The sequence below is a fragment of the Camelus dromedarius genome, chromosome 2 (assembly GCF_036321535.1).
Source record: "Camelus dromedarius isolate mCamDro1 chromosome 2, mCamDro1.pat, whole genome shotgun sequence".
Classification (NCBI taxonomy): Eukaryota; Metazoa; Chordata; class Mammalia; order Artiodactyla; family Camelidae; genus Camelus; species Camelus dromedarius.
In genome coordinates this window covers 5,167,858-5,195,818 of record NC_087437.1, presented here as the reverse complement: position 1 = coordinate 5,195,818, position 27,961 = coordinate 5,167,858, and the positions used below count along the sequence as shown (strand labels likewise).

At 49.9% G+C, this 27,961-nt stretch overlaps 1 protein-coding gene across 1 annotated transcript; it reads right to left on the bottom strand.

The window, feature by feature from the left end:
• Window positions 1–341: 341 nt before the first annotated feature.
• Window positions 342–27,906, bottom strand: GALNT15 (polypeptide N-acetylgalactosaminyltransferase 15). Its single transcript, XM_010998051.3, has 10 exons — window positions 26,731–27,906; window positions 23,051–23,217; window positions 19,696–19,900; window positions 13,448–13,615; window positions 11,312–11,429; window positions 9,797–9,991; window positions 8,775–8,906; window positions 8,289–8,393; window positions 4,820–4,963; window positions 342–2,333 (listed from the first exon to the last, which is right to left on the bottom strand). The coding sequence occupies exons 1-10, from the start codon at window positions 27,264–27,266 to the stop codon at window positions 2,187–2,189; spliced, it is 1,917 nt and encodes a 638-aa protein (XP_010996353.1). The 5' UTR covers window positions 27,267–27,906; the 3' UTR covers window positions 342–2,186.
• Between the last annotated feature and the right edge of the window lie 55 nt (window positions 27,907–27,961).

The following is a 27,961-nucleotide window of genomic DNA, read 5'->3' as shown; positions in this document are numbered from 1 at the left end:
GGAAACTCTTTGGAATCCAATCTTCGATTGCTAGGTTTCTCTATTTTTAAATTGATCATTGTGGATAAAATCAGAGCAGAGCCCACAGAGAAAAGAATTTGAACACTGGGTTACTATGAGGGAAAGGTTGAATTTCTTTGAGAACTCAATGGAGGCATCTGTTTTGTTTAAATTAAGGGTCTTTAAGCACCAGCCAGGGACTAAGTTGACAGCCACTCGTGTAATAAAGTAATAAATCATGGGGATGGTTAAGGAAGCAGGAAACACCACATTCTTGCTTTGTTCAACCAATTAAGCAATAAGCCATCTGGGTCCTTTTGTTAATTACTGTCAAACACAACTTACACAATTGAATTCAGCCTTTTATTTAATTATATTAATTTATTCCAGCAACTTCAAATACCAACAATGCCAATGACAAAGTTCATTGTAAAAATAGAGGTCTTGTTTAATTTTTATTTCTCAACCATTAATACCCTGTACAAAGTTGCCATCAGAGAATTTTTAGCTCTGTCTCAGCCTCAGAATGTTAGGGGCAATTGTGTTGAATATAGACAAGTCTGAAGGAAGAAAATGGTGGCTGAATTCTCTTCTCTCAATGGGGTGATAAATCTGTCTAGATTAGTGCTATCCAGTAGACCTGTCTGCATTGATGGAATGTTCTGTTATTCGTGGTCTCCAACTCCGTGGCTTTTGAGCTCTTGAAATGTGACCAGTACAACTGAGGAACTGAGCTTAAATTTTCTTTAATGAATTTGCAGTTAGATGGCCACATGCAGCCAGCGGCTCCTAGCACAGGTCTAGAGTGTATTCTGGGGAACAAGAAACACAGTGGACCATTGACTTCAGCAGGTGGGGAAGGAATACATAATTATGATAGATATTGTTTAGAAATTCTCACTTCCTACTTAGTGTGTCTTAGTCGAAATACACTGTGTCCTGAGACGGCCCAGAGGAGATCAGCATCTTTGAGGGGAGGTTTCTAAGCTGACCATGTGGAGAGAGAACTCCATCTGGAAGAGAAATGGGCGTGATGTCTTCTTAATTAAAGAACCAACCCCACTCAGCAGCCCTTATGGCTGAACTCAGTGGGCCAGGTCACAGCAAGAGAGCCATTCAGCTGCTCTGCCCTGGTGGGATGTCTGCTTCCCATGGCTGAACGTCCAGCTGTGGGCACATCTGGGGGTCCCAGACAGTTCCTACAGCCCAGAGCCAGCCCTTTTAGCCCTCATGGACATTAACACCCAACCCTAGATCCTCTCATGAGAATTCTGGCTCAGATGCTGGCATTTCCGTTCCAGGGAATGTCTGCCTCTTTGCAAAGGTTGCTCTTTCCTATCCAGTCCATGCAAACCCTGTAACAGGGCATCAGGAGAGTTTCTCAACTGTGTATGCTTCTGTTAATGGGAGTTTTCTGTCTAAGGTGACTCAACACCAACGACTAGAGAGACACATATTGCATGAGAATCCAGTTGTGGTTAATCAAGCTAGTGCAGGGTGAACGGAGGTAGAAGGTTTAGAGGAAATTCTCATTAACATGAAAATGTCTTAGTCCAGGTCTACCGACTCTTTTCAGCTGCTAGGCTGAGCTAAAGAATTGGGCCAAAACTCTCTCCAACCCTATTTTTCTCTCAGTAGCCTGCCTCCCTTCCTTCCTCTGAGCTACGGCTCACCCAGTGAACACGAAATTTGTCCTCATGAGTCTAATCCAAAGCTTTTTGGATGTCCTGCCTTTACACCCTCTTCACACTTTAACTTTCATGGTTGGCTACACAGACAGTCCGAGGTAAGGCCATTTGCAATAAATGGATTGACTGCAATTGTGTATCCTGAAGATGTTGCCAGTCCTCTTTCCTCAATCAGAGATAAAAGCAATTATTTAGTGCTCAATGGAAAAAAAAAAGGACAAGAATCTTCTGTACTATGTAATGATCATCTATCAGTGATGAAGACAATGTGACTATGAATTCGTATTTCCTTTTCTTTTTCTATAACAGCCTGTGGTCAATGAAAGAAGGTGCAAGAAGGAAAGACTTCCCATATTCATTCACGGAGCTTTCGTCGCTGCTATCACCACTGCACAGACACCAAGGGTCTGCTCCATGAAATGCACCTGCTCCGGGAGTTCCCTTGGGGTCACACTGTGGTCAGAAGCCACGCTTCTCTTTTCTTTGTGACACTGACATTCATCGTTCATCCACAGTGGTGACATTGTCAAAGTGCCACAGCTGGCTGGCTTTTCCGTCACACTGGCGCAAGTACAGATCTCTACTGTTTTCCTGCACTACAGCTTCCATGCATTTCCCAGAAAGAATGTGAACAATCATTCCATTCTGAAAAGAAGGAAGAAAAGGGGGGAAAAAACAGGAAACCAGTCAGTCCCCGGCAATCAGTCAGCAAAGAAGGAAATTTCTAAGATTTGTGCTAATCATTAAGAGAATAATAGAATTGGTGTCAATTAGCCTGGTAAGGAATTGAAGTATTTTGGTTAATATATAATACAATTTAGGTAGTCCTAAAATTTAGGTATCATTCAGAGCCTTGGAATCATTAACTCAATTATCATTATTGTGGTTGGGTAATGATGCCATTACTTAGAGAGTTCTGACTAGTAAAATGCCAGTGGAAAGATCATGTTCAGTCTTTATCCTGTATTGGTGACATTGATTGTTACCACTTACTTGTAAATTTCTGCTTTCTGAAGGACTGAATTTAATCTCTGCCCTTTGTTAATCCTGCAATTTAGTATTGCCACCACCAGGTGGCAGTAGCGAGTAAGCCCTTGGGGATGCACATGTTTGGAAGACTACCGCCACTTCCTGCTCAAAATCGACCAAATGTGATACTGAATCTAGCCTTCTTCTTTTCAAGAAAAAATCATTTTCTTTATGAGAAGTTAAACAACCTTAACCAACAATGCTGATGATGTCTGTCTATTCATTTATTTAGGGATATAATTCACATGCCATGATAGTCACTGTACTAAAGTACACAACTCAGTGGATTTCTGTATATTCAGAAAGCATGTGTGACCATCACCACTCTAACTACAGAAAATTTCATCACTGTGAAAAGAAACCATTAGCAGCTACTTCCCATTCCTCCCTCCTTCCAGTCACTGGAAATCACGCTTCCACTTTCTATGTTTATGGATCTGTCTCTTCTTGACATTTCATGTAAATGGAATCACACAATATGTGGCCTTTTATGACTGGCTTCTTTCCCTTTGCATGATAGGTTCAAGGTCCATCCATGTTGTAGCATAAATTGTACCTTCTTTTCTTTGGCAGTGGTAAAAATATAAAACATAAAACTTTCCATCTTAACCATTTTTGAGTGTGGAATTTAGTAGCATTGAGTATATTCTACATCATTGCGAAACAGACCTCCAGAACATTTTCTTCTCTCTAAACTGAAACTCTATACCCATTAAACAACCATTTCCCTTCCCGCCCACTGACCCTCATGCCTGGTAACCACCGTTCTATTTTCTCTTTGTATGAATCTGACCACTTTAGAGATCTCATGTCAGTGGAATCATACATCATGTGCCTTTTTGTGACTGGCTATTTCACTTAGCATTATGTCCTCAAGGTTCATCCGCACTGAAGCAAGTGACAGGATTTCCTTATTTTTAAGGCTGAATAATATTCCATTGTGTGTATGTAGTGTATTGTTTATTCATTCATCAATCATTGGACCCTTGGGTTGCTTCCACCTCTTGGCTACCATGACTAGTGCTGCTATGAACAGTATCTTACTCCTTTTTAGGACCGAATGAGAATACTTTTTTAAAGTCTTATTTTGTTAATACCTGAAAGATGCCAGGTGTATCTTAGTCATTAATTTTTTACATACTATTTTAAAATGTTATTTCAAAATCTATCTTATCCAGAGGACTTGCTTAGAATGATCCTTTGTGGTCATTCATAAAGGACTTTAACTTGGTTTCTAAGCCTTCTTTGAGCATGTATGGGCCCCCTGAGTCCTGGATTCACTTGTCACCAAAGCCCAACAGCTTTGTTCTCAGCTGCTTACGGTGAGTTCAGCTTAAGTTCTGCATTACACGATTTCCCTCTTTCACAGCCCTGCTTTATGAGCACCCATGTGTGGAGGTCTGCTTATTTTGCCCTGCTTTATTCTCAAGCAAAAGCTGAAGAAAAGAAATTTTTAAAAGATGTGTGTAAATTTGTTTGTTTGTATACTTATACCCTAGCTCATTTAGGAAGGGCTTTGAGGTGAAGGCAAAACCATGTGTGGACCTTCCAGTCCCACTCCTGTAGCCCGCTCACTCTCCCTAGGTACTTAACACACCTCCTGCTTTCTCATCATTGACACACAATCTCTGGAAAGGACCCAGAGGTTCTCTCTAGGCTAATGGGAATCAAAGTCTTACCAAAATGATGAAACACTCACAGTGGAATTTGCAAAGGAAGCATGTACCATCCACCTCCACATCTATTTGATGGTGGAATGGGAGGTGGGCCTTTCTGTTGCCCCTAAGGCCACACCACCAGTGTGAGTGACCGCTTCTGTAACACGCTCCACTGTCCTACTTGTGACCTGAGCTAATCAACTTTCAAAAGGGGCCAGATCCTCTCTCTGCTGTGCTCATGATCAGAGCTCCACAGAAACCTGGCAAATTAGAACATTTCAAGATGCTGGCGGAAAACTCTGCTGCAAGGTTGGCTTTCCCTCTAAGGCCTCAGTGTCCTGCCACTAAGTTGGACTGACAACAGGGACACAGGCTTGTACAGTAATAATTGACTCTTGGAAGAGCCAGCAGCACGGCAGAGCCCTCCCGGACCGGACTGCTTACCTCCTGGTGGTCCCAGTGCTGCTGATGGATGCCAGGGCCTTCCTCGGTGCAGTTCTGAAGAATCACTTGCTCTTGCCTGACGTCGAAGCACAGGTGCCGTGGGCTGCCAAAGTGGATCTCCTTCCTGCCCGTGTGCTCCAGGTGCTGGACAGAGGGAAGGGCGGTTAGCGCAGCAAGGAGAGCGTCTCCAGAGCTGCTGGTGGGGGCAGGGGAGCTCACCGCGGGAGGGCTGAGGTCTAGGGGCTGTCTTCAGACTCTAATGGGGTAAGACCCTACCTCACCGCTGAGTCCACAAACAGGATCCCAGACTAGCCCTAGCCTCTGAAATGTCCACATTCCAGCTGCTTCTGCATCCATAGTTATGCATGCTGCCAAGTTCCTCCATTTCCTATTGACCGTGTCACAGGTGAGGCCACGAAGGATGCTGTGTTATTTGGAGGGGACCGCTGGAAGGCCAGACGAGGAAATCTCTGAGGCCCAAGCTGAACTCTTTCTGGAGACATCTGACCTGGCTCTGTAAGTAATTCACCTGCTGACTCTCGCTCACGGTTTTTATTTCCTCCAGGGTTCCGGCCCATTGGGTCTTGCATTCCTCTGCAGAGGGACTTTAACTGCGGGAAGCCCATAGGGCCTGTTTGGAGAACACATTCTGATAAAATCATTTTCTGTTTGGTCCTGCACCAGTGCAGCTTGAACTAATTTTTACACAAATTTCGCGGCTAGGGCTGGCTTTATGGCATGTGACTTGTGTAACTGCTGGGAACCTTATGCTTAGAAGGGGTGAATGTTCTCCATTTAATATATTCAGTTTAATGCTGTTGCTGTCTTGAAATTCTTTGTTTGACTGGTTTTTGGGGGGAGGGACACAGGTAATTAGGTTTATTTATTTATTTAATTTATTTTTTAATGGAGATCCTGGGGATTGAACCCAGCACCTTGTGCATGCTAAGCACGTGCTCTACCATTGAGCTACACCCTCCTCACTGGAAATTCTTGGTAATTGTTGAAGGATAGGTCTCACACTGTCATCTGCAACAGACCCAATACATTAGGTGGCATTCCTGCTGGAGGCTTGCCAGACCACACAGTTCATACAGATTTGAACCCTAAACCCATATTAGATGCAAGCTTGTGGTTAAAATTTTTCAGGGGAGGGTAACTTTCTCCCAGGCAAAGGCCTGTAGAGACAGACCCGCCTACTTGGCATCTTCCTGTGGCAGTGGGTGGATATTCCTGGCCCCACTGTTCACGGATTGGTCACTCTGGGAAGGTCAGAGCTGGCTTTATGCAGGACTCTCATTTCCAGACCCTCATCTCTCACAGGCTGAAGGTGGGCTTTCGTGCTAAGTCCCGCCTGGAAACGTCTCTGGGATCCTGAGGTTGGACAGGAACTGTCTGTCTCCTGCCCTGCCGGAGAGCCTGGTCACACCTAACGACTCTATTTTCAGTTGCTGCTCGGTTTCCGGCCCCTGGAGATTTCCCTTTGTTAGAGACTTAGTTACTGATACAGAAAAGAGGGTGTTTCTTCTTATTTTTCCTGTAGCACGTGGTGCGTCCAGTTTAGCTGGTTCACGGTTTTGCTGGCTACAGAAGTCCTTGCCAATCCCCGCCTCCTCACCAAGAATCAAAATAAATAAATGAATAAGTCCAAGGCTAGTGTCCTGTTTGCACAAGGGAGACTGTTATCCCGAGTTGCAGATGAGGAAACTGAGACTCAGAGAGGTTAGGAAGCCTGCCTGATGTCACACAGCTGGAAGGTGGGCTGTTCCCACCACATCCCACGGCCCCCTCACTTGGCGCTTTCTCTCTGCCCTCCTCTGGTGCCAGGTGTGAATGCTATGGGTGTGTCCTGGAACACTGGTAAAGGGCAAGTCAGTAAGACGCCAAATGAACACTGAACACCTGCCTCCCCATGTGTCCTCCAGGCCCAGGGCCTCGCTGCTCCTGCCTGCAGGGCTGGACTCCAGACCCTCCACGACAGGCTCTGCCTTCCGCCCGGGCTCTCGGGGCCTCACCAGGCTTGTTTGATCAGTATCTCCAGGAACTTAGTTTTTGTTGTTTGTAATAGAGGCCGTTGGGACAGGATAGCTTAATGCACAGGCTGAGAGGAGAGAGGTTTGGGGGTGGGCTAGACTTTCTAGGTCATCATCCAAGTTGTGAAAAGAAGTGATCTCACCAAATGTAATTTGGAGCAGCCACTATGGAAAGCAGTATGGAGATTCCTTAAAATACTAAAAATAGAGTTATCATATGATCCAGCAATCCCACTCCTGGGCATATATCCTGGAGAAAAGTCTAATTTGAAAAGATATATGCACCCCAATATTCATAGCAGCACTATTTACAATAGCCAAGACATGGAAGCAACTTAAATGTCCATTGACAGATGATTGGATAAAGATGTGGTGCATGTATATACACACACACACACACACATATATACATACACACACACACTATATACTATATATATACATATATATACACAATGGAATACTACTCAGCCATAAAAAAGAATGAAACAATGCCATTTACAGCAACATGGATGACTGGAGATCATCATTCTAAGTGAAATAATTCAGACAAATATCATGTGATACCACTTACATGTGGAATCTAAAAAAATGACACAAATGAACTTACTTACAAAATAGAAACAGACTCATAAACAGAAAATGCACATTCGGTTACCAAAGGGGAAAGGGAGAGGGGTGGGATAAATTAGGAGTCTGGACTTAGCAGATACTACTATATATAAAATAGATAAATAACAAGGACCTACTGTATAGCACAGGGAACTATATTCAATACCTTGTAATAACCAATAATGGAAAAGAATCTGAAAAAGTATATACATATATATGTGTATATATATGTGTGTGTGTATGTGTGTGTATATATATATATATAAAACTGAACCACTATGCTGTACACCAGAAACTAACACGTGGTAAATCAACTATACTTAAATTAAAAAAAAATATATATATATAAAGAACTTTTCCATAAACTCTGGATTTCCAGTGTCTTAAAATTTTTGGATGATCTCATAATACGAGATCCACTTTCATCCAAGACAAAGGACATTCACTGAGGCTGGGGCAGGTGCTCCTGAGTGACAACAGCTTCCACCCAGCTCACCGAGCTCATTCCCCTTACCCGCCAGAACCCTGGAGACATGAGTTTGCAGCCCCTGGAATGGCCACCCTCTATGCCTCAGTTTCCTCATCCATCTGGTGAAAGCATTGGCTAAACAGCCTCGCCCTTTCCCTCGAGCTCAGATGCTGGTACTCTCTGACGATGGTCCCCGTCGGTGCTTGCAGCTGGCGCAGGATGGGGAATGGGTCACCAGAGTGGGGCACCAGACACTGTCAAGGGACATGGGATCCCTGGAAGGAGGTGGCCCTAAGGGAAGGGAGAGACATCCCAGGACAGAACCCTTGCAGGTCTGAGGACGCTGACAACCCACCTGCTGCTGCTGGCTGTCCCTGCAGGGAGCCAGCATCACGGCACTGCCCAGGAGGTCCCCTTCAGCCTGGCAGTCTGCACAGAAGCCAAGTCCGGTGTTGTGGAGCTGTAAGTGGACATCCACACAGAAGTGAACCCCGCCCTCCGCTGTAAAGATGCCCTCTGTTCCTCTCTTCCCTCTGCAGTGTCCCTCAAGGTTCCCTATGTGTTCAGGCCACAAAAACGAGTGAGGTCAAGCTGAAGCCACCCATCCTAAGGGACAGGCCTCCTGAAGGAGGCAGCAGCACCTGCCCTGGTCAGGGGCCCTGGGATGGGTTACGGGGCAGCCCAGCCACCCTCTCAGGGAGGCACAGGAGACTCAGAGGCCCCCCTCTGAGCTGGGACTGGCCAGCCAGGGTCCCAGAAGAGCCTCTGAACATCAGCTCGTGTCTGGAGAAGCCGCCCAGCCCCTCCCTTTCCTCCTTCTCTTCCCTGCATCATGCCTTGCCTTTCCAGAGAACCTGGGCCTGCGTTCGGAGGGGTACAGCTCAGGATACACATTGGCCAGAAACCAGTGGAACATGCGACAGCCCAGCCTCCTCTGCAGCTGCTGGCGCTCAGTGCAGTCGGGCCTCTCAGCCTGGGGAGGAGAGAGACACAGGCAGCGTGAGAACAATGGTTTTACATCAGAATTCACATGGGGTGCCGGACAGAGGGGTCTGGGAGGATGCTGAAGGGCTGGGCCAGCAAACATCACTGTGAACCATGTCCCGCGTTAAATAGCACCCATGTGTCCTGTCATAAGGACTGAGCTGAGCGGTAGCTGACCAGTTGAAAATGCACTGTTGGTGAACGTTTCATGGAACGTTTAAAATTTTTATTTTTCTGTGCCTTTCTTGGGGAGTCCTTCAAGTTTTGGAGGCACTGGATTGAACCTAGGACTTCATTCAGGCCAAGCATGTGCTCTACCACTGAGCTATATCCCCCATCCTTCTATGTTCATTTAAAAACTTTTTGTTTTTATTTTTTAAATTAAAACCATGTTTTTTCAGGTCTAGGGTAGGTAATTAGGTTTATTTGTTTATTTAAATGGGGGTACTGGGGATTGAACCCAGGACCTCGTGCATGCTAAGCACACACTCTACCACTAAGCTACACCCACCCACAGTGTTCATTTTTGTACTTATATTTGTTTTGCATCTTGGGAAATTTCACAGCCTTGAGAACTTTTCCCAGGATGAAGGGGCCTTCTGTCTCAGCGTTTACTCCCCACCCAGTCTCTCCTCTGGCCACACGATGAAGGATTGCACCCCTCAGATGTCATCCCACAGATATCGGGGGTTCCAGGCCAAGACCAGTCGTGATGCCCCTGGTAGATGCTGGGAGAGACAGAGGCCGATCCGCCAGGGAGAGGCCCTGCGTATGGGGGAAGCACAAGCTGGAAGCTTCTATTTTCCCTTCAAGGAGGGAGGGGAGGTGCCCCGGCCCAGCCTGCAGCTGGGGGCCCTGTGTGGGCACAGAAGCCCTTACCTGGCTCAGGGAGAAGGCCTCTGGGCTGTGCCTGTAGAAGGTTTCTCTGAACGAGCCCAGCCAGGTCTCAGCGATGCGCACCTTGTTCTGCAGGAAGGCCTCCCGGTCGTGGGGGGAGCGGGCTTCCTGACTCCGGTAGACGTGTCCCACCCGAGAACAGGGAAGGATTTCCACGGAGCCCCCACAGAGCCAGGCCTGCCGCGAAAGGAGGAAACAGACACCTCTGTCCTCCTCTCCAAGGAGGCGGGAAGTAAGGGACCCCAGGGATGGGGGTGGGGGGCGGCCAGCAAAATGCCCAGGAACTCAGGAGTATACGACGGCGAAGAAAGTTCTGGTCCCCAGGGTGGAGCACAGCTCCCAGACCCGAGGGCCCTGGGCAGGGGGTGACAAGGTGGGGAGAAGGAGGGCGGGTGTCCCGGTTCGGAGCCCGCGGGGCGAGGGGCACAGCCCTGCTACCACCTGAACGTGCCCCCCACCCCCGAAACGCGTGCCCAGCTTCGGCACCTAAGAGACGTGGCTGGGCTGCCAGCACTGCGAGCCCCTGCAGGTGCTTCCTCAGGGAAAAGGGCGTCCCGAGTGGCCAGGGCGTGTCTACAAGCTCGTGAGGTCTCCTGCTGCCAAGGTAGCAGAAGCCATTTGTGTGGAGATCAAAGCCAGCTTTCCTTAAACACAGTCTTTCTGCTTCTGGAAGCTTCTCTCTGCCTTCCACTCACTCCCTCCTACTCCCGAATGCCTGACATTCATTTGACAGGAAGGCCTTTCGTTCCACACGTGGGGATAAAGATGATAGTGAAAACACGCCTAGGATAGGCAGCCTGTGAGCCAAAACACACCAAGAACCGAAAGCAGGGGAGTTCCCAAACTGTGTGCCAAGGCACCCCAGGGTGCCGCAGCAAACCCAAAGAGGAGATTTTCAGTGGTCAAGAGAAACACTGTGACATCTGTTGGATGTTCTGCAGACTACAAGCTCAGGGTGATCCACGCTTTCAATCTTAGATGGTGGCGCTTTTAATGATGTATGTTTATGCTGTGATGAAAAAGCATGTCTCAGGCTGAAAGTCAATGTGGAAGAGAAAATGAGGGTGGTGGGTCCAATCTGATTTCAAGGTTTGGGAAATTGTGTGGTGCCCAGTGAGCGCTAAGCTGTTAGGACAAATACTTGTTAAGTTGTTTGGACCAAACTATGCGAAACCCAGCACTGCTTGGTATCTGTGTTGGCCGGAGGGTGCTGTGATGAGCTCTGAGGTGCCGAGGGGCCGAGGTGCCGGGAGTGGAGACTGTTCCGATGCTCTGCACTCAGGTGGAGGTGCCTGATGGCACGCCCTTTCCTAGGGGCAGGCCTGGCAGGTGAGTTCAGGAAGGAGGTTGGAGTGAAATCAAGAAAGATGGAAAAGGAGAAATGAGGGCTCTGACAGACCATGTGGAGTGACTTTGTAATCTGCCTGAAATCTCCAAGCTGTGGCCACACACACGGCTCCAGAGAACTACCTGGGCCTCCCTTGGTGCAGGACATACCTTGAGAGACAGTTCGAGGTTCTCTCCACCCCGCAGTGACATGAGTGGGTCGTACGCTCCAGTGTTTTGAAAGTAGTGTCTGTCCACCGCCACCACCCCGCCAGGTACTACCGGGCTCCTGGAGAGAGAACAGGGTGAAGTTAGAACCCTGAGCGCCTCGGGGGAATGACTGGTAGGGGAGCTCCAGTGGCCCAGAGCGTGGACTCGGGCTGCAGACGGACCTTGATGCTTTGAAATGCAAGACTGGAGCCAAGCAAGCATGCCAGGAGTCCTGGTATTTTATGAAAAGAGATCTCTGGTTGCCTGGGCCTTTTATATCCCTTAGAAGAAGAGGAAGGGACACCAGGGCTCTGTCTCTGTCATGTGGGGACACGGTGGGAAGTGGCAGTGTGTGAGCCAGGAAGCAGAGTCTTACCAAAACCTGAACTGGCCAGAAACTTGATCTTGAACTTCTACCCTCCAGAATCGCGAGGCCCTTGGGAGGCCTGTTTGTACCTAAAGCCTTCCCTTCATGTCCCCGTACGAGGGCCTCAGGAATAGCTTGGGTAACTGTTTGATGCTGACAGGTCCCTTGTCCCACATGCTCTTACAATGTGACATTGACATTGCTCCCCGTGAGAGGTGTGGTCCACGTCTCCTTTCTGTGAACCTAGGTGGGCCTGTGACTAAGGTGCAAGGGACCCTAGGTGACCTCTGAGACTCAGTTCTAGAAGGGAACACAGATCCTAAAACATCACACTAAGTGAAAGAACCAGACACAAAAGGTCACATACTGTACGATTCCATTGATATGAAATACCCAGAATAGAGAAATCCACAGGGACAGACAGCAGACTGGGGAGGGGACACTTGGAGACACTAAGTGAGGGATTTCACTCTGAAGTGATGGAAATGTCTTGGAACTAGACGGAGGGGGTGGCTGCACAATATTGGGAATGTGCTGCGTGCTACTGAGTTGTTCACTTTTAAATGGTCAGTTTCATGTTACATGAATTTCACCTCAATCATTCTTTTAAAGCAAGGAGGGGGTACAGCTTGCTTTGCCCGATTCTCTTGGGATACTTGCTCTCAGCAGACGTAGCAAGTCCCAACTAGCCTGTGTGCCGTGACCTCGCGGACAGCATGGGGGTAAGAAGCTTCCACTGGGTCCCAGTGACAGCCAGCACCCAGATATCCAGGGGATTCCAGCCCCGAGATGCCGAGTCATTTCCAGCCAGTCTAGTCTAGTAAAGGGTGGTCCTGCTGAGGCAAGCAACGCCCACGCTCCCTTTCAGAATTCATGGCCCAGAATCCATGTGCTTAATAAAACAGCTGTTTTACGCCATTAAGTTTGGATGGTTTGTTACACAGCAGAAGCTATTTAGGGCTATCTGCCTAGATCTAAATTAGGAGTTGGGATTAGCAGACACTAACTACTATATACAAAATAGATAAACAACAAGGACCTACTGTAGAGCACAGGGAACTACATTTGATTTCTTATAATAAGCTATAATGGAAAAGAATCTGTAAGGAAAAACTATATATGTATGTGTGTATATATCACTTTGGTGTACATGTGAAACTAACATTGTAAATCAACTACACTTCAATAAAAAAACAAAAAATTTTAAAAGTATCTAGAACATCTACTTAAACAGAATAAGTTGTCCAAAAATCAAACACATGAAAAGCAAACCCATAAAACTGGACATATTTTGAGGCTTATAGGGTCTTAGCATTCACCCGGCTGAATTCTTCCTTTTTACTGAGAAAGCATTTGAGGCCAGGGAAAGTCCAGGGCTACCTGGTGAGACAGAGTGGGGTTGAGATCCCAGGTCAAGTGCTTTCACGTTCCTCTTTCACTGTCTGGAAAGGCTTCGCTGGACTCCATCCATGTGACAAGGTAACAATAATGACACCTACCGCTGAGAGCCTGGCACGCTCGGCGTGCTCTTCCTATGTGAGCTCATCCAGTCTTCACAACAACGCTGTGAGGTCAGTACCGCAAAAACCCCCAGTCTGCCGATGAGGACACCAAGGCACACAGTCAGTGACTTGCTAGCACACTCGTGGAGCCAGGACTGGCCCCGGCAGCCTGGCTGCTGAGTCCACACTGAGAAAGCAAAGGAAAAGCGGTGCATGAAGGGGCCTCACCTGATGGGGCTGATGGGGGACGGGAGGGCCTTCCTCTCACGCTCGGGCAGAGGCTCCCAGTGGAAATCCAGTTTCCAGTCCAACACCCCACGCTGCAGGTCCTTGGAGGGGTAATACTGGAAAGTCTTCCAGTCAATCACGTCTAGGACAGGAGACACCACCCTGCTCCTGGAGAGAATCATGGGATCAGATAAGGGATACAAACCCTTTGCCTGCTGGGGGACAGAAACGTGATCTAGACACGTGCTGCCCAACACGGCAGCCACCAGCCATACGCGGCTATTTGGGACCTAAAATACAAGCTGTCCGAGCTGAGATGGGGTGTAAGTGTGAAATACACCCCGGATTTAGAAGAGTTGGTATGAAAAAAAGATGTAAAAATCTCAGTAATTTTCATATTGATAACACGTTGAAAATATTTTGGATATATTGGGTTTACTAAAATACTTTATTAAAATTAATCTGTTTCTTTTTATTTTGTAATGTGACTCCTGGAAAGGTTTACATTATATCTGTGGCTCGTGGTATATTTTGACTGAACATCACTGTTCTAGAAAATATGTTTTTCCATAAAGAATTTGGGGTCCATTTCTTTAAAGAGCACGCCTGCCCCTTTCTTTCTTTAAAAGCATCTCTTTACAAAACTGAGAGGCAGGAGAATGGGGTCCTAGGCTCAGCTCTGCTACTAATGCACTAATGTGCTGTGTGATCTTGAGATGGCTGTTGTACCTCTCTGGGCCTTGGTTTCCTCACTTGTGAAATGGGAGGTTGAACTACTTCCCACAGAGTTCTTTCTCAATTGTAATGCTCTAAGACTGTGGTACTTGACTTCTTTTGGGGTCTTAGATCCCTTTGAGAATCAAGGGAAAATTATGGAACCCTCCTCAGAACAATAATCATATGCACATATACAAAATACTGTGCACAATTTCAGAGGGTTTGCAGGCCCCTGCTCCGGGGTCTAGTTCCTGTTCCACCCTGTACCATGAAACCTGGTTGGCTTGAGGAATCAGGACTGTCAAGTCCTGGAAATGTCCTCGGTGTTAATGCGTGTGTATGTGATCAGGTGGTGTCTACCAGCAAACCAGAGTCCTGAGTCTGGGTTTTTTTGCTCATTTACTGTTGCTGTTGGTTAATGTATCTTTTTTTTTCTTTTAATGGAGCTGGGGATTGAAACCAGGACCTCGTGCATGCTAAGCACACGCCCTGCCACTGCGCGATACCCTCCCCGAGCAGTTGTACCTTATCCCAATTTTTTTGTACAGCTTCAGACTACGTGACCTCAGAGAGGGTGGTGTGGAACATTGAAACAGGTCAGAAATGCTGCCTTTGAACTAAACAGGTAATCACTCAGGTGTACCAGGAGCTGCTCTCCACCTAGTCAGTATCTCAATCACATTTTTTCCTGGCCTCTCGAGACAGTTTCTTCTAAAATCTGTACCATAGAATGAATCAGACCCGAGCTCAGGGGTGGCTGGAAGGTACCAGTCTAAGAAAAGTAAGATTCTTGGAAAAGAGATGCCAGCCATGCTATTTACACTCCCCTCAGTTTCCATCTGGGTTCCACCCACCTAGCAGACAGCCAGGGCGGGCACAAGCCCAGGCCACACGGAGAGGGCCAGGGTGGTCCTGGGATTCAATCACGTGCTTAATCTGTGGCCTTAAGTCACGGGTCTTGGGGTGAAGAGTCACGGGGTTTCCATTGACAGCAAGGATCTTGATATACTTTTCCTGCCCATTTCACACTGTTCCCTCTGGAAGCGAAGGGAAACTGAATCCTTCTGGCCTCCACTCGTTTTGGGCACCTCACACTGACCTCAGAAAACCGAAAGGCAAGGGCAAGGAAGCAAGCCGGGCGCCCTCCCAAGTCTCTGCTTGCTGTGGACGGAGCTGAGCAGACGGGATGGCTTTGGCTCTCAGCAACGCATTTTTGTGGAATTTCAGCAGCAAGAGCCAGGGAAGCTGTGTGGCTGAATTCCGAAGAATCCCATCAGGTTGGCGTCGTCTGAGTCATCATAAGAGGACAAGAAAGGAAACTGCATTCGAGCATCCACATGATCAATTCGTCCCAGACCTCTGAGCAGCGTCCTTCCTGATAAAGTCGTATGTTCCTTTTCATCAGGAAACGAGCACCTAGACTTCATCACGTTCCTTTTTGCTCTGTCTTGCTGAAGCTCAGATTCGCATGTAAAGCTCCCTTCTAATAACTGTACTGCCCTCGATTTCCAATACCGTCTTTTTTTCCCTTTCTGAAGTCTCCTCTTCCTTCTCTTTCAGCCAGATACAGAAGTGATTAATCCTAAGCCTCTTTGAGTGCATTTTGGGTCAAGACAAATAATAAAATGTCAATGAACGAAGTGAAAGATGTTTTCTGTTTTGGTTTTTATTCCCATGAACCACAGCTTCTGCCTAACCAGGGCTGAATTAGGAGTAACTGCAGTGTAGGGATTCAAAAAAAAAAAAAAAAAAGGTGATTAAAAAAAAAATCAGTCTTATATTTAGCTTTGTGTTTTGAATCTACAGCTGTATCTGGTGTTCTTGGAATTCACTTAGAGCAGAATAGCCAAGCTTCCCGGTCTGACTTGGAAGGAGCTTGGAGATCCTTCCAAGGACCACGAGGCTGTCACTTGTGAACTGAGTTTTAATTCTCAGGCAGACACGGGGTCCAGCCTCTCCTAAGCCTTGCTAAGCCCCAGGAGGTCAAGTGTTTGGGTTTCAAGAGACAAGCAGAGGCTGTGGAGCGCTCCACAGAGACTGTTTAACCGAAGTATGTGAGGTCAACTGAGAGACCCCTGTCCAGAGAGCCAAAAGCTAACTGTGGTTGCAAACTCACCAAGCAAACCTTGGGCCGCAGGGAGCACTGAGCCTAGTTTGCGTCACCCCTTTTTCTTTTTTCTGAGCCTGGACGTCCCTCCATCAGGTCTGCAAGGTGCAAAGTCATTTTGGAAGTTCACGCCAATTCTCGGTGTTTGTGGAAAGTATCTTGACCTGAGAGGCAAAACACCCTGAATTCTGTTTTCAGACCTCTTCCTGCTCAGGGGCAACCCCAAGACCGGTGCCGGCCCTTCAGGACTCTGCCATGCTGAATGGTGTGGAATCGGGCGGGGGCTGGAGAGTTTCCTGGGGGTGTCAGACCCAAAGAATGCTGTTCCCTCCGTGGGGCTAGAGGCATTTTGTTCCCCGTGCCCCAATCCTGCTGCTCCACGACACTCACACTCACAAGGGACTTCTCAGACCATCTTCCATCACTTAATGGCAGAGAGGCAGGAGGTACTCTGGTCCCTGACTGGCCTTGCTTTTCCCTATTAAGCCCTGTCTGAGAACCAGGTAACCTTCAGAACTGGATGTCCCCAAGACAGGTGCCCAGACCAATCTTCAAGTGGGAAACAGCCTGGACAGCCTCTAGAGCCAAGGACAGCCCCAAGAGGGTGTTGTCTCTCTCCCTTTGGAAATCTTCTTTTTTTTTTTTTTTGGCCGTAGCTCTTACTCCTCAGCCTGGGTACCAAAGCTGGCAGTCAGCACAAGACAGCTGGCAGCCAGGACAGCAGTTATCTTCAACTTCATCTTTGTTACTTTATGTGGAACCTGGTTACCCATCAGTACCTCCTAGGACCTCCCTAAAATCACTGCTCTTGAAGAAACTCTATCTGGGGCTGCTATGTACAGTTACCCAGGTCGTGCACTGCTCAATCCTGGAGAATGTCTCAAGTATCAGACACGTAAATGTGCATATTTATTTCTAAATGTTTAATTAGCATTAAAGTGACTGGTTCTAACAAGATGACTGTATGATGACACATCTTCTGAGGGATGAGAGTAAAAAGGGTCACGAGGAATGGACTCATTTCCCTGATTGATACAAAATTGCCATATGGCTTTCAGCAGGCCTGTTTTGGGGAACAGGGGCAGGGAACCAGGGAACCAGGGCCAGTAATCAGGCCTGGAATTCTCTGACCAGGGAAGAGAATTGAGGAAGTTGTGACTATGCAATAGCTGTTTACTCACCATTCCCCTTCACCTTTCTTTGTTTGTTTTTGTTTTTTTATTCTTTTAATCAATTTGGATTAAATTTGGGGGGGGGGAGGTAATTAGGTTTATGTATTTAATGCAGGTGCTGGGGATTGAACACAGGACCTCGTGGATGCTAGGCACACGCTCTACCACTGAGCTACACCCTCCCCGCTACCTCCGCCGTTTTAATGAAAGTGCTTTAAGACTCAGCTTTGGGCGCAGTGGGTCCTCACTAGGTGATGGAACATCTCCCGCTGTGAGCCTCAGAGGCGCTGTGCCCCCTTCCTTTTTCGAAGAGCAGCAGCTATGAGAGCCGGCGCCCAGCGGGCTCCACAGCTTTGCTGTACACAGGGTGAGCTGCCACGAGAGTCGGCGGGAGAGCAGAGCAGACTCCGAAAGGGGACCCTCTCCCAGGCCTCAGCTGAGAACACTGAGGCATCACCATGTCTTCTCTCTCAGCCTGGGGAGAGCAACCCCCAGGTACGTGAAAATGGTCCCAAGTGGGAGAAGCAGACATGGAGGACTCACTGTCATCAATGTTTTAACACACAAGTCACAGCCAGGGTGGGGGTGGGGATGACTACATGTTTCTCCCTAATCAACTTCTCCAATCCTCAAATTAAAAAGTCATAAAGGGCAGTGGACCCAGAGTTAGAAAGCCTGACTCAGCCCCAAAGTCTCTGCAAGCCCTGGCACCTCAATTCATTTCCCTGAACCTCAATATCACCCTCTAAGAAATGAAAGCAAAAACAGCCAGGAGACCTCTCACAGGGACCACTGAGGAATATATGCAAACATTCTCTGACGTACATCTCAGCAGTGTTCTCCTGGGGCAGTCTATTCAGGCAACAGAAATAAAAGCAAACATAAACAAGTGAGACCTAGTTAAACTTACAAGCTTTTGCAAAGCAAAGGAAACCATAAGCAAAACAAAACAACAACCTACAGAACGGGAGAAAATATTTGCAAATGATGCAACTGACAAAGGTTTAATTTCCAGAATATATAAGCAACTCATACAACTTAACAACAACAAAAAACAAACAACCCAATCCAAAAATGGGTAGAAGACTAAACAAACAATTCTCCAGTGAAGACATACAAATGGCCAATAGGCACACGAGAAAATGCTCAATGTCGCAAATTATCAGAGAAAGGCAAATCGCAACTACCATGACGTATCACCTCACACCAGTCAGAATGGCTGTCATTCAAAAGCCCACAAATGATAAATTCTGGAGAGGGTGTGGAGAAAAGGGAGCCCTCCTGCACTGCTGGTGGGAATGTAATTTGGTGCAGCCATTATGGAAAATGGTATGGAGGTTCCTCAAAAAACTAAAAATAGACTTACCCTATGATCCAGCAATCCCTGGGCATATATCCAGAAGGGACTCTAGTTTGAAAAGATACATGCACCCCAATGTTCACAGCAGCACTATATACAATAGCAAAGACATGGAAGCAACCTAAATGTCCACCCACAGATGACTGGATAAAGAAGCTGTGGTGTATTTATATAATGGACTACTACTCAGCTATAAAAAGAATAAAATAATGCCATTTGCAGCAACATGGATGGACCTGGAGATCGTCATTCTAAGTGAAGTAAGCCAGAAAGAGAAAGAAAAATATATGATATAACTTATATGTGGAATCCAAAAAAAAAGGACAAACAAACTTATCTACAAAACAGAAACAGACTTACAGACATAGTAAACAATCTTGTGGTTACCAGGGGGGGGAAGGGGGTAGGAAAGGATAAATTGGGAGTATGAGACTTGCAGATCCTAATTATTATATATAAAGTAAATAAGTTTATACTGTATAGTGCAGAGAACTATATTCAGTATTTTGTAGTAACTTATGGTTAGAAATATGAAAACAAATATATGTGTGTTCCTATACGACTAAAGTATTGTGCTGTACACCAGAAACTGACACAACATTGTAAACTGACTACAGTTCAATGAAAAAAATATATATAAAAAGAACAGCTAGCAAAAAAATAAAAATTGAGATCAAGGGGCTGGAGGACTCTTATCTTCCTTCCAACTCTACCCCCTATGCTTCTTAGGAGGCTCAAACATCTGAAAAACCCAAAGCAATACATTGACCTCAAACGGAAGCGACTCAGCCATTTTTTGATGGCGGGTGGATGTTTTATGAGTGGCTGAGGCTGTAGGTGACCATTGCTCCCCCTCCCCATTTCTGTTCTGCAGCCTCCAGGGATGAGTTACCTGTCACCAGCTATCCTGCCCAGGAGGGGCTCCAGCCAGCCCGGGTGGCACTCACAGTGGGCGTCCATGAAGACCAGCACATCCCCAGTGGCCCTGGTGGCCCCCAGCATCCGCGCCCCGGTGGCACCCAGCCTCTTGTTACTCCTGAGCAACTTGACCCCCTCCAGCTGGGCCACGTACCCGCCGAGAGCAGACTTGAGTTGTCCTGGAATCGAAAGGGTTGTGGTCAGTGGGGTGACAGATGCCACAGCCCCAGGATTGTGGTGACCGTCACAAGGATCACTGTCAACAGTTCTCTCTTGGGAGCGAGGCGAGCACCAGGGTCCCGAGCATCCCATCCATTACAGTGTGGTGGTTGCTAAGATCTAAGTCACTTCGCTAGTTTGGGTAGGTCAGGATTCTCTCCAGTAAAAACGGCGTCGTCAGACTCAGAGAGGAGAGAACTTCCTCTCATTCTCCAAATGCAGCAGCAAGGCTGAAACAATACTGCTGGTGCCCTACTCAGATGCCCCGGGGTTCCTTGGGCTGGTTTGGTTTGCACACACCCAACTGCTGTGGGTCTCACCCTTCCCTGGAGACCCGCCCTAAGGCACTGGAACCGCCTGTCCTGCAAGTGCCCAGCAGTCGTGTAGAACACCATGCCTGACCCAGCATGCCCCAAGTCAGTGACCGGCCACTGCCCAGGTACCAAGTCAGATCCCTTGCTTTAAGGCAGGACAGACTGGGATCAGGCTGTAGCCAGACTTCACCTATAGAGGGTCCGTTATACGTGGATGCCAGGAGGTCATCGGTGGGGCGGCCAAAGCGCTCTCACTGCAGTGGTGGGAGGGAGGGGGCAGGGCAGCGGGTCGAAGAAAAAGTGGGAGGTAAAAAACTGAGACCAAGAACCTAAACATTCTTTTAGGAATGACAGTCCTATAGAGGATACAGGATGATACTTAAGTCCCTTATATAAAAGGGCAGTACAGTGGGGGAGGGTAGCATGAGTGCTCAGCATGCACAAAGTCCTGGGTTCAATCCCCAGTACCTCCATTAAAAAAATAAATAAACCTAATTACCTCTCCCACCAAAAAGGTTTTTAAAAAATAGAAGGGCGGTACAGTCAGCCCTCTGTATCTGCTGGTCCTGCATCTGTGGATTCAACCAGCAGAACGTTTCTGTTGCTGTTCACAGAGAAGCAGTGTAGACCCATGATGTCTTGGCAATGGGGAGCCCCCAGCCCACCGGAACAAGACCTCCTCAAGGGCAGGGGCTGTATCTCATGCATTTCTGCTGCTCCAGCCCCTCGCACAGGGCTGGCCCACGGCAGGCACTCAGTGCACGCGTGTTGAACAGAACTGAGCCAAAGAACAAGAATTGCCCCAGTTCCCCGGCCCGGAGGCAGTCTTCACTGGGACACACAGAGCCTGGATGCTTTGGTCACTGGCCCTGCAGGGAGGTGGAGAGGGGTCAGGCAGCCTCACCGGAGGCCCCACAGACTCCCTGGGAAGCTGCCCTCTGAGTGGTGTGTAGCTCCCCCTAGGGAGATTTTTCTGCAGGGAATCTGTCCTGAGCAGGGGGCAAAGGAGTCCCAGTCACTTGGCTACTGCTTTTCTCAGTGGTTTTCCGGTGAGCTTGTTGGCTCCCAGTCCCTTCCCTGGAGAAGGATCTGTTTGTGAAGCTGTTAAAATTTCTGCACATGACAACCAGCCCCTCGGTGACTCCACCGAATTCAGCATCACTAGTTGTCTTACCCAATATTCACTCTCCCCTTCCACCTTACCTACAGAAACTTGATTTTGTTCAGGGCACCTAAAAATACTTACTTACCAAGACTTTTGATTCAACTCTGGGAGAAATATACTGGGTGAGAGGATTCTGGAAAAACTACTGTATTACTGATTTTTTTTTCTGAAAGGACAAACTTGGCTGCCCTCTGCTTATCTGCCTTTCATCCTTTTCCTGCCTGGGATATAGGTGTGATGTCCAGGGATAGAGCAGCCTAATTGTGATGATGAGGCCAAAAGCCATGGTCCAAGGTTAGCTGAGTAAAAAGCAGAAGGAACTGAGGACATTGGAGGGAACTCACTTTCCTAGGGCCCAGCTGCTCTGCTTCTCCACACACGAGGAGGAGGGAAGCTCCAGAAACACAGTTTATCAGCTGACGGGGGACCACAGGTGTGCTCCTGGGAGGAATCTGCCCCAGCTGAGGGTTTGGAGAGTCTCTGAGCACTTTCACAGGCCAACCCAGCCCAACCCAGGACCTGCTCATACAACCTGCTGAATGTGCCCCAACAACCACACACTGACAGGGCCTCTGGCTAGTCTGGCTCAGCACCACTGCCAGGCTGGGCAAATTCCAAACACGAGGACCTCAGGAAGAACTAGCAGAAGTACGTGGCCACTCTATTCTGTCCTCCGTTAGCCCACTGAGAAAGTGCTTTGCAGATCTCAGCAAATGTTCGGCTTCCCTTGGAGCAGTCTGATCTCCTCACCAGGCCAGCAGGGGCCTCTCCAGGCCCTTTAGCTGAGCCAGAAATACAGGCCTGAGGCTCCTGCCAGACTGGAACAGTGGTTCTCAAAGTGGGTCCCCTGGACCAACAGCATTAGCGTCACCTGGGAGCTTGTTAGAAATGCAGATACGGAGGCCCCAGCCCAGATCCAGAAGCTCTGGGGGTGGTCCCAGCAATCTGCGTGTTAACCTGCCCGCCAGGCGACTCCGATGCACGTTCACGTTCGAGAACCACGGACCTGGATGTCAGGCAGGGGCTTCTGTCTCTGGCTTCTCTCGGCTTCCCAGCCATTCAGTGGGCCGGTCCCAATAGCTAGTTTCCTGTCTGTGGAAATGTTCAAGCAGATTCTGCAAGTCTGGGCTTTTGGCCTGACCCCTGCAGCCCTTGTCTCAACTCAGCTCTGATCGGTTCTCTTCCCAAGCCTCAGTTTCTTTGTCTGGAAAGTGAGCAGGTGTGCTAAACGAGGGTGACTGAATGACTAATTCACATCACGTGCTTGCCGAGTCTAGGCGGCAGAGAGCATGCACCGGTGGCCACCTGTTGTGATTGCTGAGTGTCTCGGGGAGAGGCTCACCGGACTGGGTGGAAGATGGGGCCTGGGGGAGATCCCCACAGGATCCGGCTGGAGGCACCCTGTGAGACCCTCCCTGGGATGCCCCGCCATCTCCTGCCGTCTCCCACTGTCCTCTGCCCCCACCTCCCTACCCACTGTATTCTCCAGTAAGTTACCTGCGCCCGAATCCCCACCTAAAGGTCTGCTTTGGGGAGCCTTGTCTTCACAGGTTCCAAACCCCAGTCTCTGCATGGCAACCCCCTCAGAGTCCAGGCCCACCTGAGGGAGCGTGGAGGGAACCCGTGCCCACCTTGCTGGCTGAGATCGTCCACCAGGATGACCTCCTTCAGGGAGGTCCGGGGTGCTGTGTCCAGGATGCTGTGCACGGTTCTCAGGAGGGTGGACCAGGCCTCATCGTGGAAACAGAGGATGACGCTGGCTGTGGGCAGGCTGTCCCCCGGCTGCTGCTGCAGGCACCTGTCGGGGAGAGAAGCAGGGAGCCGTGGGAATGAGCCGCCCTGGCAGGGGCCGCTCCAGCCCATGGCTCTCCTTCCAACTCACCCGCTGTCTCTGGGTTTTCTCAGAATTTCCACGTAGAGAGAACCCATCCCACCCTCGTAGCAGCGCTGCCCACTGCCTCCCAGGCCTCAGATCCCCAGGGCTTCTTGACAACCTTTAACCCAGGCCTCTCCCCTAGCCACTGGGAAGTGTTCCCACCACTTCGCGCATTCTCAGGTCTGGGCGGAGGAGCCTGGGCGAGATGGTTCGTAAAACCCTCCACTTGATTCTCACGTGTGACCGGGAACCCTCATTAGCGTTACCCAGACTGTAACATGAACAGAAACCACCTGGGGCTCTTGTTAACAACAGAGATTTTCAAGCAGTGGGGCCGAGTGGGGCTGAGAGTCCGCATGTCCGATGCTGCAGGTCTGAGGCCCCCATTTTGAGTGGCACTGCAGTAAATGACACCAACAGCTTTCCCCAGTCTCATCCCTGAGGCTGGCCTGAAGCACAAGGCCAGACCCCTCTGCCCTGGGCACCGTGGTCGTGGTCCACTGCGAAGGGCCACATGCAGGCCAGTCTACACCACAACCCCACCGGGGGTGCCATGGCCAGAGTGGACAGCTGGGCAGGCACTGCTCCTGGCCGTGGCTACGCTGGATTCCAAGACTGCAAGCTTGGCCGGCCAGGTCCCAGGCACACTGGGCTGCTGCTTTCCCTCTCTGGTTGCAGGTGGGGGATTGGCTGGGCTCCAGCCTCCAGTCTCTGCCCCAGGCTACTCTGGTTCCAGCTCTCCCTCCACTAATGCCCCGCCCCCTGGAGGTGCCTACTAGCCAAGATTTATTGATGCCCTGTTAGTTGCCTCCTCTCTCCTTTGCACCCGAGGTACCAGAGCTGTCCTGGGGTGGCTTGCTGCCCAGCAAGGACCAACCTGACCAGGTGCACTGTGACCCCCCCTCCCCCTCCTCCACTATAGCAAAGCTGCTGCCAAAGTGACCTCTGGGGCAGGACGGGAGCAGGGGAAATCGAAGGAGGAGATGCCCCCCTCCCACCTCTCCCCACTGGCTGGGAAATGCCTGGTGCCTCACAGCCTTGGATCTCAGCCCTGGCTGCACATTGGAACTACCTGGGGACGCCCAGGCCTCACCCTGGACCAACTAGATAAGATGGGAGGAGAGTCCTGTCACCGCGGAGGGAGAGTAGGGACGTTGTTGCCTTATTTTGTAGAGAATCCGTCGCGCATCCTGGAGCCCTGCCAGGAATGGGCGGCGCCAGTACCTGAAGGGCACCTGGGGGAGGGGAGACTGGGGACCCAGGCCAGGGCCGCACAGGCTGCAGGGACAGGCTGCGGCCAGCAGAGGGCGTCATACACCTCCGGACAGAGCCAAGCCCCGGGTGGGGCGATCAACCGTCCTGATTTGCCTGGGGACTGAGGGGTTTCTATGACGGAAAAGTCCTAGGCAAACTGGGCCGAGTTGGTCACCCTGGCTGGAAGAGAGCAGCAACCACAGAAGCGGTGCACACACATCCACACGTGCACCCGTGCACACACAAGACAAAATGTACCCACACATGCACACGTGCACAACACACACTCATGCACTTCAAACCACAAGCATAACACAGACACTTGCAAATGTGCACACGTACCATTTGCACATTTATAACCCATGCAGCACACTCACACAAAGCACATGCGCAACACGCACAAGCACACATGCAAAATGCACGTGCATGCCATGCCATGTGCGCACACACGACACACGTGTGCCACACAGCACAGTGGTTCATACATGAACATGAACACACCGACGACACATATGCCCACGTGACAACACATCACACAGCGGGTCCCTGTGCACCTCACACCACAGCAGACACAGGCACCACTAACACACTACACACAGCACATATGCACAACATCCGTTTAACACACACACAACCCAGTGCACCCACACTTGCATGATGCAAACACACACAGCCACACATACACTCACAGCTTGGGAAGCCAGAGACTCTCCTGGCTGAGGCAATGTTTCTCATTGGGAAAACATTCTTGCTCTAGGCCAGTGAAAAAAATGTATCATCAAAAGAACTGGAGAATGATACACTCATTCATTCAGCAACCACATCTTTCCTGTGTGCTGGGACTTCACCAGGCAGCACAACAATGACCATTTAGCTGCAGTTGTAATGAGCGTTATGAATTAAAGCTGCAGAGAGCATAAAACTGTGATGGTTGGGCCTGGCTAGGTCTGAGAGTTTCCTGAAAAGAGCTGTTTCAGCCACAATTGGAGTCAGAGCAGCTGGGCTGGGGCTACAGTGAGTTGAGTGAGGCACCGGGTACACAATCTAAGGAGGCTTCAACCTTGGGCCGACCTGCATCTGCGTATGCCTGGCGGCAAGTGGCTGAGTGGCCAGGCTCAGAGGAACCCTTCAGGGATGCGAGCAGTGGTCCTGCTCCCGACCTCTGCTGTAATCTGATCCTCGGTGGCTCTGCTGCCCAGGAAACCCTCTGAAAAGAGCAGTGCTTACAGCGAAGGGACCTCCACCACCCAGCTAACTAGCTGCATTGCCCCTGGATGCTGGTAACCAGACCCCTCCCCTGGGCCAGCCATGGTGATGGTGGGCAGGGCAGATGGGGTCCAGGATGAGCCCACCATCTCCCTGGACACAGCCTGCATGTCTTCACACTTCCCAGCTTGCCTCCTAGGGGTGGGCCACCCTGCCAGGTCAGGTGCAACAGCACTGTATTCTAGCTTCTGTGCCCTGGAACTGTCCCCACAGTCTAGTGGACTAAGGAAGGGGGCATAGAGGGGAGGGTTCAGGCAGATTGGAGCAAATCCCTGCTTTGGCACCTACTAGCTGTGTGACTGTGGGCAGGTCACTTGCCCTCTCTGTGCCTTATTTTCATACCTATAAAGTAGGCATCATGGTAGTGCTAGCACCCATCCTACAGAGTTGTAAGGACTTTATGAGTTAATACATGAAAAACTCTTTGATTAAAGCCAGGCTCAAGGCCAGTGCCACACGAGTGCTAGCTGTGATTGTTGCTTTCATCCAAAATAAAAGCAAACACAACCATCCTAATATCAAAATGTGCTAGCATCAGAGTTAGAACTGGAAGTGTCTTGGAGAACAGGTGCTCCCAGGCCCCTCTGTGTTGTAGAGATAAGGCTGTTTGACCTGAGAAGCCCGAGACGGAAGAACTAGAACCCAGGGTGGGAAGAGAAGGGACAAGAGTTCCTCCTTTTCTGTCTCTAGGACAGTGGTTCTCACCTGGAGGCCTGGTTCAAGGCAGACCGCCGTACCCCACCCAGAGAGTCTGCCCCTGCACTGCTAACAAGTCCCCAGGTGATGCTGCTGCTGGACCACACCTGGAGAAGCGCCGCCCTAAGCCAGTGGAGGCAGAGCGCACGAAGTCTGCAGCCCCAAGCTTGCTGGTTGCGCTCCAGAACCGGGGGAAGGGGAAGCGAGGGCCTTACTTACAGCGGATGCCGTACCTCAGGCAGCGCCCTCTGCAGGGGGATGCGGGCACTGAGCGCCTCCTCCAGGCCGAGCGGGGTCAGCTCATCATCTTCTGACGCCTCTCCATCCTCCTCCTCCTCGGCCGCCCAGTCCCTCTCCGCGGCGTCTTCATCCTGCTTCCTGCTTGGCTGCTTGATGAGCCGGTAGCTGCCACCTCTCCTGCCCTCGCTCCGGTTTCTTCTGCCCCTGGGCGAGGCCACGGCCACCAGGAGCTGATCCTCCCGCAGCGAGATGAAGGGCGGCAGGCCCCCCAGGGGGCCGTACTCTTGGCCCTCATCCTCGGACTCCAGCACCCACTCCTGGGGTTCCCCGAAGTCCAGGCGGTACCCAGCATCGGGGCTGCGCTCGGCGCCCTGGGCTGTGACCGCCCGGGGCAGGGCGTGCGGGGGAGGGTGCAGCGCGGCCAGCATCAGCAGCGCGCATCCCAGCGACAGGAGCAGCAGCAGCAGGGCCCGCAGTCCGCAGGGGCCGTGCCGGAGCCGCTTTCTTACGAGCATGTTGCTGGAACTTGCCAAACGCAACAGGTCATGTTCAAGTTCCCTTTCTCCTCCGGCGCCAGGTTCCTTCAAGCCGCAGAACCTGGGTTCCTGGTTCCACCTGGAAGTGTTTTGCCGGTCCCTTAACCTGCTCCTTCCCTCCCCACCCACCCCACGACTGACACTTGCCAGCAGCGTGTGTAAGACCGGTGTCCACTCACAATCAGAAAGCCACGGACCCAAGTCCCACCCCGGCTCCTCTCTCAGCGGGTGTCTTTAATTGCCTTCTGAAAGCCCATTCACAGGGACTTCAAACTGAACGTTTGCCCCCTTTCAGCCCCTTTTCCTTTGGGAAAAAAATAATGATTCCGTTCTGCTCAGGTGTCTAGTCCCACGTGTTTCCTCTCCCCCCTTGCGTGAAAGGTCAGGTTGCTACGAGATGCCTGGGGGAGCTGGTGGGTCCGCCGTCCAGCCGAGCTGACAGCCGTCCTCCTTTGGACCCTTCAAGTCAGGTCAGATCAACAGATGTGAAGCCGGCAGGCAGCCCTGATTCCCTTTGGCACAGAGCTCCGCGCTCAGCCAGCCCGAGGACCTCTGCCAGACCCAGCCAGGCGAGCGCCTCGCCCCTGGTCCTAACGCCCTCACTGTTCCCAAGCTCTGAGCAGCCCCACGGAACACGACTCCGGGGAAAATAAGCGCCGTCACCGCTAGGACCA

What these genes read in the sequence shown, in the direction of transcription:
- GALNT15 (XM_010998051.3), bottom strand. Translation starts at nt 27,266, where the DNA reads ATGCTCGTAAGAAAGCGGCTCCGGCACGGCCCCTGCGGACTGCGGGCC. An exon ending in GGACGATCTCAGCCAGCAAG is followed by an intron (nt 19,901 to 23,050) that starts GTGGGCACGGGT and finishes TTTCGATTCCAG; the next exon opens with GACAACTCAAGTCTGCTCTC. An exon ending in TCCCCCATCAGCCCCATCAG is followed by an intron (nt 11,430 to 13,447) that starts GTGAGGCCCCTT and finishes TTCTCTCTCCAG; the next exon opens with GAGCCCGGTAGTACCTGGCG.